Source organism: Protomyctophum parallelum (assembly GCF_964188405.1).
Source record: "Protomyctophum parallelum genome assembly, chromosome: 11".
In the NCBI taxonomy this organism is placed as follows: Eukaryota; Metazoa; Chordata; class Actinopteri; order Myctophiformes; family Myctophidae; genus Protomyctophum; species Protomyctophum parallelum.
This window is the reverse complement of record NC_139707.1, coordinates 42,840,245-42,850,697: the sequence shown is the minus strand read 5'-3', so window position 1 is coordinate 42,850,697 and position 10,453 is coordinate 42,840,245. Positions and strand designations below refer to the sequence as shown.

Below are 10,453 nucleotides of genomic sequence, written 5' to 3'. Positions count from 1 at the left end.
GTGAGAGACATGGAGATGTGTATATATAAGGAAGGGGAAAGGGTGTCAAAGTGGCCGAGAAAACGATTAGTCCAGGAGGTTGAGAGACGGAGAGCTCGGTATAATTAGCCCGGGCAGCATAAGGGGATTTGCTCCTCCAACGGCTGCCCCCCCCCCCTTTCTTTCCCCTCCTCCTCCTCCTCCCCTCACCACTCCCTCGCCTGGTAGAGGATGCTGCTCTAGAGCTATACAATACGGCAGTGCAGTCTGGCTGAGGTGTGTGTGTGTGTGTGTGTGTGTGTGGGTGTGTGGGTCCCGCACCTCCAGCGAGAACAGCCGTGTAGTCGAGGTGTGAGGTTGGTTGGATCGAGAGAGAGTGACTCAGCTCTGTTTTAGACGGGGGGATCTGGAGGACCAGATGGACCAGATGTCTCTGATTTGGATTTGCTCTGGAAATCGGCGCGTTGTGATGAGAGAGAGGATCGGTCTTTCTCTCTTGTGACCCGGCACGGCTAACGTTCCCTGCAGACAAAAGCTAAAAAAAAAAAAGAAAAGAGGAAGAAAGAGGATTTCTTACTCATCCTCCTCATCATCATCATCATGCCCATCTCTGTTAGACCTCCAAGTGGATGAAATGCACCTCGGAAGTCTATTAGTTTAGTGTGTTCCGGAGCGGAGCAGCACCTGCATGCGCGCGGGGGGTTGGGGTGGGGGTGGTGTGTGTGGGGGGGGGGGGGGTCGTTGGTTCTGGATGAGACAGAGCGTGTCCTGTTTTGAGTATAGTGTGAGACTTGGTATATAGTGGAGCTCTCTCTCGTCATGTCCCTGCCTGAGTTTCTGCGGGATGTGGGCGCCGGCGCCGGCGAGGGCGAGGCGTCATACCGGATCATGAACCGGCTCAGTCAGCTGATCCAGAACCTGGACCTCTCGGGACTGGCTTCTTCTTCTTCGTTCCCTTTCAGCCCCGGCAGTCGCAAGAGCTCCTGGATAGCCTGGGATGGTGAATATTATATACTGCACTCACTGCACTGTTATAGAGTTTGTGTAGTTTGACGCGTGAGCATGTGCGCGCTCGTGCTTAATAATACAAACGCATCATTTCTGCTTGTGTGCGTCTGTGCGTGCGTGTGTTTTTTTTTCCAGTCCTGGCTGGAATTCTTCAGGGCGGTCTGCCCAGAGCACCACCACACACACAGGGTTTCCTGTGGGCTTCCCCCTACTCCCAACTTGTGTGTGTGTGCGCGTGTGTGTGTGTGTGTGCGTGCGTGCATGCGTGCGTGCGTGTGCGTAGAAATATCTGTGTGTCAGGAAACTCGGATGCAAGCAACAGCCACTGAAAACGGTAGTCACATCAGTAGAGTAGTTCCGAGTTTTTGTCAGAGGGATCTGAACAGCTGCATTAATCCTCTTCTTGTCTCGTGCATGCCCGTTAGTATCTTCTCAAGGAAAAGAGCTCAAATTGGGTTGGTACAGACTGAGGAGTAATAGAAACTGCTGACCATCATCCCCTTTCTTTTTTGAGTTGTGGAAAAGTTACAGCATTAGCTTTTTCAGAGCCATTTTGATGCGGGCTACAATAGCACAGGTTTGTTTCCCAGGGGACAACTACCAGTGAGGGAGACAAACCATGCTGAGAAAGCTCAGGAGGAGCACTTCTAGATGTGATATTGCGGCAGGGATGTCCCTGGTGCCACTAAAGCAGCGTGAGTCCGTCAACTGTTCCTATACTGTATGTGTCTGTGATTGTTCTTTTTTGTCCTTTCGCCTTCTATCTGTATGTGCGCAGTGCGCGCATGCGTGCGCGTGTCATTTGCTTGTGTATATACGCATGCACTACTGTAGGAGGGTAACCTTGTCGTTGCTTTAAATATCTGCAGCCTTGCTCTGGACATGACTCTGGTTTATGTGTGCGCCAGCCTTCTCCACCAAGGTCGTTGGTTGCATTGTTCTGTCCCTGGCTGTCACTGCGTATTATACAAGCTATCATAATTAAGTTCCTGCCAGTTGTGCCTGTGTGTACATACGTGTTTCGGTCTCACATGTGGTTTTGTGTCTGTGACTTTTAAGTCTCCAGTGAATGTAAAGGGCAGCAGTGAAAGTGCTTCATGTCTCTCTCTCTCCCTCTCTCTATAGCTCTGCTAAAGCCATTAGCCATGATATGAAAACATGCTGGAGAGGATCAGCCTCCTGCTGCTTTAAATCAGTATGGAAAGCCATTCAACGCTAATGTGACGTGCTTCTGTATTTGTTTTTCCTGTAAAAGTCTTAGTTACCAGTAAGACGCCTGGAGGGCGAGAAGCGACCTCGCCAAAAGGGCGAAAGAAAGAAAAATCTTTGGGAAAAAAAGTAATAAAATATTACATTTGCTACTTTAAGTATATTTTTATACTTTGTATCTAATACTTTTGTACTTTGACTTTCGAATGCAGGACTTTTATTTGCAGCAATTATAGTATTTTTACACTGTGGTATTGTTACTTTTACTTAAGTCCAAATTCTGAGTACTGAACTGGCTACAGCAGTCGTGAACACTGCAGTTATATTTATTTATAGTGCTTGGCCCTTTAGTATCTCAAAGTAATGAGAAGCTTTCTTTAAATATTGATGTAGTATGTCAAAAGAAAACAATGGGAGCCTTTATGAATAATGAGAAACTATTAACGTATTCCATTGAGGAACTAAGTCACCGGCATTTTGTAAACGTTTCTCGTTATTTTAGATAATACTTAAAATAATGAGTTAGCAGGCCTATACCCAAAATAATGACTTTTAAGAAAGCTTGAACTCGTTATTTTGAGAAACTATTAAAGTCATTCTTCTTTAGATACTAAATCATTATTTTCAGTCTGCATGTTATTTGCCGGGGGTGACTGACTGACTGACTGACTGACGTTTCAACAAGCCTTTTGTTCTTGACACAAAAATGTCATCGCTGCAATAAACGTATCTCCATGATGGCTGGTTGAACTATTTGCATGTGACACATGTGTAGGAGATGTTGGGGGCACGATTGTACTGATCAGGCTTTGATTAATTCACCCCTCTTCAGTCAGACCTGGTGGAATATCTGACGTGGATAAACACCTCTTCACTCTTATCTGTCAACCTGGCTGTCTATAACCTCCAGCTGTGAGCCATGCATGCCGATAACATAAGCCATGTTTTGCAAATAAAATGCTTTATCTGCAATTGCATCCAAGGCCACATTTTGTGTGCATGTTTCACCCCACTTTGTTTTTGTTTTTGGGCTTTTCTGCCTTTATCGATAGAGTGAAGATTGACAGGAAAGAGAGACAGGGGGGGGGGGACATGCAGCAAATAAAGGTCGTCATGAACGGGACTCGAACACGCGACACGCTGTCAGGCCAGAGCCTATATGTGGCATGCGCCTGGACCACTAGGCCAGTGGGCTCCCCCACCCCCCTTTCATTTTCTCTTTGTAGAATACTGTAGAATAGATTAAATGGAGCCCAGTGTAACTGATAAACTGATGCTGTCAATACATTTCTGGCTATGAGTGCCAATTTATGGATTTAGCCTATAGCCTGATTATCAGACTAAAACTGCGTGGAGAGCAGACTATGGGCTGGATCCAGGCTAGGTTTGGCTTTGGCTCATATTATATTGGCCATTATTTGACTCTTTTGACAACAATTGGTGTACATAGGCAGTTAAGCAGTGGATGTGTAGTTTTAAAACAATGTGCTTAATGTACCATATCTCTCTTGGTAAAACATCTCAAGTCACCAGACTAGACTTGGGGTTAATCAATGAGCTGTACGTGCCTTTTTTCCCCCAGCCCACTCTCTGGTTTATGACACTGATAACCTCATGTATGCCCTTGCTATAGAGCAAACACATTTTACACATAACAAACACCCATGCGTGCACAGTTGCACACACACGCATGAATACACTCACTTAGCTTATATAGCCTTTTAGACTGTGTTGCTACCAAGTCCCCCCTATGAGCAGATAAAGGCAGATCTGAATAGAATAGCAATAGTATATGAGCAAGCTTACATAATGTCGTCTTTAACCAAGCCCGTTGCAAAAGGACTCCAAATAGCCATGTTCCATTCAGAACACAGTGTCTTTCTTTGAGAGGTCGGATTAGAATTACGTCTTTCTTTGAGAGAGTTTTTTAAATAATGGGGGGCTTTGAGTGGTGTAAACAAGAACAGAGGCTTTGAATAGACGCAGTCCATGAATGGTTAAATGGGGATGCACACAGTGGTTTGAATGGCCCTGTCAGAATGGAGGCTTTGTACTGTCAGTCCAGATCTGCTGAGATAAGACAGACTGAGAGTCCAGACTCTCTGTTGGTGTATTCTCTATAGGTAAATGAACATCACCAGGAAACTACGGGGGAGCTGTAGCTCCCATTAATGAGCCAAACTTATATAGCAGCCCTATTCTGGAGGTAAATTGGTAATTTTTTAATTTTTCAGGAAATTAAAAATATAAATTTTTCAGGAAATTAAGAAACCCTTATATTTTTAAAACAAAGCAATACAGCCTCATCAAAGTTGGTGCTGTGACTTTATATATTGACAATAATTACTTCCATGAGAGGGGGATGGGGGAGTTAGTTGCTTTAGCAGACATTTTGAGGGTCCAATGGAGTTAAGAGGTTTTGTCCAAAGCACTTTTTCACTACTTTCCATTGGTTCAATATTTTCGAAACGACACACCGACGTGAAGGGTGTTCAATAGCACTGATGTATGCCAAAAACATCAAACATTTAGTTATGAGTTTTTTCTCCCGACAGCAACGTGGTTAAAAGTATAGCATTGCAGAGGAGCATGTGAGGAGAAAGTATTAAGAGTTAAACGAACACTGGTCTTGTTTTTCTCCTGTCCATGACATAATATACCTGGGACGTCAGGCTTAGTGAGGGAAATACTATGGAAGTGGGAGGGCTCCAGTGTAATTGTCCCATAGTGGGAGGATAAGGTTAGTTGGTTTGTCAAGGGGAGGGTGGGGTCGCAATTGCTACACTAGTAGCTTTTGTCTCTGGGGCAGGTAATCTGAGGTTGAAAGAGGAAGTCCAACGCAGTCTCTGAGTGTCATCCTGCAGGCTATAGCGCAACAGCAGTCACTCTGAGAACAGGAAGGGACACAGAGGGAGTGTGTTTAGAGGGCCACCATCAGAATGATAGTCAAATGGTTCCCGTAGACAGTGCTGCATGGAACACGACTACTCGGGGCAGAGGAGCGAAGGGGGAACAGCAGGGCGACCGCAGTGGGGTAGAGAAGAGACGCACTGGGACGGCGGGATGGGAGGAGAGGACGAGACCACGGACCCTGGATTCTTCTCTGAGGTTGAACTAGACTCTGGGTTTTGTGTAGAGGGCGACTCCGCGCTGAGTCTGCAGGCTGGTCAGGTGAGCGTGGTGGTGGTGGACTCGGACGAACAGCCAGAGGAGGAGGAGGAGGAGGAGGAGGAGGAGGGGGAGATGAACTGGCTCGTTGGGACTAAAGGGCCCTCGCGTCCTCTGTCCGGCAGCGAGGGAGAGAGAGAGGGTGGGGGGGAAGGTAAAGGAGGCTGCCCGGTGGTTGCATCTGGGTCAGTGAGCGATGGAGAAGCAGGTGAAGCAGGTGGAGGCGCAATGATGGACGGTGATGTGGAGGGCAAAGAGAAGGAGAAGGCAGGGAGAGCACTGGAGGTGGTTTTAAAGCCGATGGAGCAGAGTGGAGGCTTCATGAGGATCTCTCTGGAGGAGGTGGAGCGCTACTACAGATTCTCACGCTGCTGCCACTGGCTGTACAGTAGGTGTCCCACTCCCAACCTTGACCTATACTCCCCAGACTTCAATCTGCTTTTCCGTCTTAATGACAAATACTCTTATCACTCTCTCTCTCTCAGAGTCTCTGTCTCTGTCTCTCTCTCTCTCGCTTCAGCCAGGCTGAAAGGCCTATCTGCTAGAGTTTTTTTTGCAGGACAGAAGCAGTATAGCAGTACATTTGCTTGTTTTATGGTCTGCTGTATCTCTTTCCGTTGCGCAGAGCGATTATTGTTTTGTGAAGAAGCAGCTATAGTATAGTCTACCCTGGAGCCACGGTTTAACATTTAGATTTATACATCTAGTCAAACTGCACTCTGTCACCCTTGGCTAAACCCTCTAACCCCCCATATTGTCTCACCGCCGTCGCCCACCTCCCGTTGTAGTGCTTTCATCTCTGCCCTCCGCCCCGGGTGTTTGTTTGCCTTCTAAGCCCTTTTTAACCCCCACCGTTTCCCACCCCATCCCCCATCGGTCTATTCTATAAGCATGTGTCGCACTGCGGTCCGCTGTGAACTTGTAGATATCTTTGCTATTTTGCTTTTTTCCGCAAAATGTTTGCCTATTTTTAACTGAATGTTCGGCCATTGTGACTGAATGTTCTCCTATTTTCCCTGAATGTTCGCCTATTATCGCAAGCCCATGTCCGCTTATTATACACGGCTTTGGGCTTGTTTTTCTATAAAGTCGTTTTTTTGGGGGGTTTCAGTGCATGTTATTATCGTTATCGTGGCAAGGACCCCCAGAGTAAATTGTGCCAGGGACCCCATACAAGATTTGTGTTGTTAAAATGTTTCAAAAATATATTCCAACATTTATAACTCAAATTATTGAAGATTATTATCATTATTATTAGTATTATTATTTTGTTTATTTTATTATTATTTATTATTATTTATTTTTTTTGGGGGGGGGGGGGGGATAGCAGATCTACAAGCTCACAACTACGGTTATTATCAAATATCCGTAGGCCCGTACCATAGCCGCTTCTTTTTGGGCTTGTTTTCAAGTATATTAGCCAGCTATGTTTTCCACACCCCGCTTTAAAAAAAACAAACAATTGAGAAGCATGTTTCTTTGAAGTGGGATTGAGTTTCAGCCAGTCCTTCCTGGTTTCTCTGTTGTCACTCCTGACTCCTCCTCCCACAGTTTAATCTGTGTCAGTAGTGGCAGAAGGTCCCTGTGTGTGTGTGTGTGTGTGTGTGTGTGTGTGTGTGTGTGTGTGTGTGTGTGTGTGTGTGTGTGTGTGTGTGTGTGTGTGTGTGTGTGTGTGTGTGTGTGTGTGTGTGTGTGTGTGTGTGTGTGTGTGTGTGTGTGACTGTGACCCACTAATGTTTGACTCCTTACACACAAATGTGAGCATTGCGGGGGAGTCGGCGACGCTAATCCCTCTGGTTAAGCCTTTTAAAGTCCCATTAGGCCTTATGAAGCAGGTGGTTGTGTGTGTGTGTGTGTGTGTGTGTGTGTGTGCGTGCTTGTGTGTGAAAGATGATTTTCACTAGAAATATTTTGACAAACATGTGGTAATTTTTTGTCAGTGAGACATTTATGCATGACCTTATTGACCTGTATACGAAACCAGCTCCTCTCAGTGAAGACTGACATGTTGGGAGAAATACAGAGTGCAGTACTTTCATCCGACGGAGCATTGGTCCGAACGACAACTTACCTCCTCCCTCACCCTAACCCTAACCTCCCCCGGGGCAGACACCTAAACCTAACCGCAACCCTCTCCCGACCCGCAGCGCACCTCGGACATAGTCGGATGATAGTATGCCTCCCAGAAATACAGTACAGAAGCTAACAGGTAGCAGCCCATAATGCACACAAAGCTGTCTGTATCCTCAAAGGCACTGAAAGTGATATTCTTTTGGAAAAAGTGTTAAATAGCTCTATATTCTGATAGCAATCATTGCTGTAGACTAGAGTGTTATTTGTTCAGAAATAATTGGTTTTAGGTCTCCAAGTCAACCCACCTGGAAAACACTGAAAAACACATAATTGCTATCAGAATACAGAGCTTTAACATGATTGAAAAACATCACTCATTACAGCACCTTGAGATCTCCTGTCACCCCTCCAATATTGACTCTTGTGATTTAACTTTGCAGATACAATTTGTCATTTAGCTATGTTTATGGCTGAAATTGTACTTGCATGAATAGAATAGTAACTGTTGCACTTACTGGAGCACTTACCATCAGCTGTTTAAAGTAATACAATCAAATGCATGCCCACCACAGCAGCACACAACATTATTGACCTATTTTGCTATTGGAAAATAGCAGATCTACAAGCTCAAACTACAAGCAAAACTACAAGCTCGTAGCGCAGCACCGAGTGCCGCGCTACGAGCTTGTAGTTTGTGTAGCTTGTAATTTGTGTCGCACATTTGGAATATATATCCTTTCAGAGCGAACGTTTTTGACTCAAATATTTGCTTCTGGGGGGTCCCTGGTCAACTGTTTTGACATGTGGGTTGGAGGCCAAATACATATAATTCTAGGGGTCCTTGACATGAAATAGTTTGAGAACCACTGACATAGAAACAGAGGTTTATCAGAAAACTGTCGTGATTTCGAAGACATTTGTAGAATCGTCCTCGGGTCTAAATAGGTTAAATGAGCATTTGCGCCTGTCGTAGACATGCGCAGAGCAAGTTCAGTCAGGGAACCTCAGTCAGCGCGCCGGCCGTTAATTGGGCCACCGCAGCATCAGGCTCTCATCCACATGATTCACTCAGCCAATCACACGCTCACCCAATCTCTCATACCGGCTACTTTAACCGAAGGTTTTGCATTCATCCTCCTGCTTGCTTGCTTGCTTGCTTGCTGCTGCCTTTTTGTATACTGTGCGCTGCTGTATACAAAGTGCTCACCCACCTCCACCCCAGCTACCACCTGTCGTTTTGGATCTACTGTTTAGGTACGGGGGATTCAGAGTCCCTATGGTCGGGACTGATGCGCTTGACCTGAGTACCTAAAAAGCAGATCCAATACATCGCCAAACCATAATAAATATATTGCATTGATTATCTTATATTCAATAAATATATATTACATCCTCCTTGAGTTGTCTGACTGAACCTGAACCCTGTTGGCTGTGAGCTAGCAGAGTTTGACTGTTTTAGGATGTTGCCTCTTGGGTGCCTCCGCCTTTCATAGTCCAGTGAGACGAATACAATTACTTGTTTCTCCCACAACAGCTCTGTCCTCTCGTTTTGTGACATCACCGATACTAGCTGAGGCTTTGAGAGAGAGAGAGAGAGAGACAGACAGAGAGAACGTGATACAGAGAGATATACTTTGGATCCTTTTGTAAGAAACACTATCTGATACCATTGCCCTATCCACTATTCACAGCACCAAGAGCCTTAAGGGCTCTTAACAAAGCACAAAACTATGTGAACAAGATGACCGTAAACAAAGATGCTACCACGTATGCAAGGAAGTCATTAGTTTGAAAGATAGAATGATGGGCTAAACGAAGAGGACGATGTAAAAAAAAAATGAAAATTGCAGATCTACAAGCTCATAGCACGTATGAGCTATAGCTATGCTATTCCCTGGAACAACATATTTTCGGATGGGGGTCGGTGGCCAATTACATATCATTTTTGTGGTCCTTGATATGAAATATTGAGCACCACTGACATAGAAACAGAGGTTTATCAGAAAATTATCATGATTTTGAAGAGATTTTTTTTTATTTTGACGTCTTTGGCCTAAATGGGTTAAAAGGCGGATGGAGAGAGAAATTGATGAATTTAAAAAGTAAAAAAATAAAAAAATAAAATAAACCTAGTTGCTTAAAGCCCTAATCAACACCCATTTTTTTTTTCACACTGGTATTTGTCAGTAGGGGTACTGATTTCACACTGTGGTATTTATTGTCAGTAATGGAGCAGCAGAGTTGAATCAACACTGATTATTTCACCCTGTGGTATGCCAGTGGAGTAACAGGAGAGCATCTACCCAGAGATCAGTTGTTGCGGTGGAGCGGTGGAGGAAGCGCAGCTGCTGGTGGTTTTCCTTGATTTGATATGTGTGGGAGTCGCTGGGGGGCGAGGTGGGGCTGAGTGAGGCTGCAATGGGCGAGACGGGAGAGACCGCTGGGGCTTTCTAAGCGAACTTGATGCCATGTGTGGAACGTGTGAGTGCCCCCGAGCAGATGACCGGACAGTTGAGGGCTTTGTTTGTGTCCATTTCACCTCCTCAGGCATTTCCCAGCGCAGTAGCAGGTGTCTCGCGGAGTCGCAGCATAACACATGACAGACATGCCCGTCTAGCTGTTTTCTGGCCCACTTGGCTTCTTGGCAGATGCTATCCATGACATTCTTCAGCCTAGGGCAGGCCCAGCTATAGACTATAGCGGGAAGTTGTTTCTCAAATGACAATCGGTCAATAGTTCCTAATCAATATCTGTTAACTAGCACTGTCAGTTTATTCAGTAGTGTCAAATGCTGATACAGGGTGGAGCGACCTTTAGCTTTATAGGCTTAACATGATTAATGACAGGCTCTGACGACAGAACATTGTCTAGTATGCACGCACGCACGCACGCTAAGCCTCTGTGACTCAAAATAAATTCTTAACTGGCAATGTCTGGAAGACGTTTAACAATAGCAGTTATAGTGATTTCCGATGTTAGGGTATATATTAAATTAATTCGCTATTTGTGACCTTAA

General features: G+C 45.2%; 1 protein-coding gene across 2 annotated transcripts in view; it reads left to right on the top strand.

Moving 5' to 3' along the window:
* The first annotated feature begins 5,561 nt into the window (after nucleotides 1-5,561).
* Nucleotides 5,562-10,453, top strand: part of mcf2lb (mcf.2 cell line derived transforming sequence-like b) — a 54,614-nt gene continuing 49,722 nt past the window's right edge. For both annotated transcript variants that reach the window (XM_083777229.1, XM_083777228.1), the window contains exon 1: nucleotides 5,562-5,752. In XM_083777229.1, coding sequence (XP_083633355.1) covers nucleotides 5,593-5,752 — 160 coding nt within the window. In that variant the 5' untranslated portion in view covers nucleotides 5,562-5,592. The remainder of the gene's footprint in view (nucleotides 5,753-10,453) is intronic.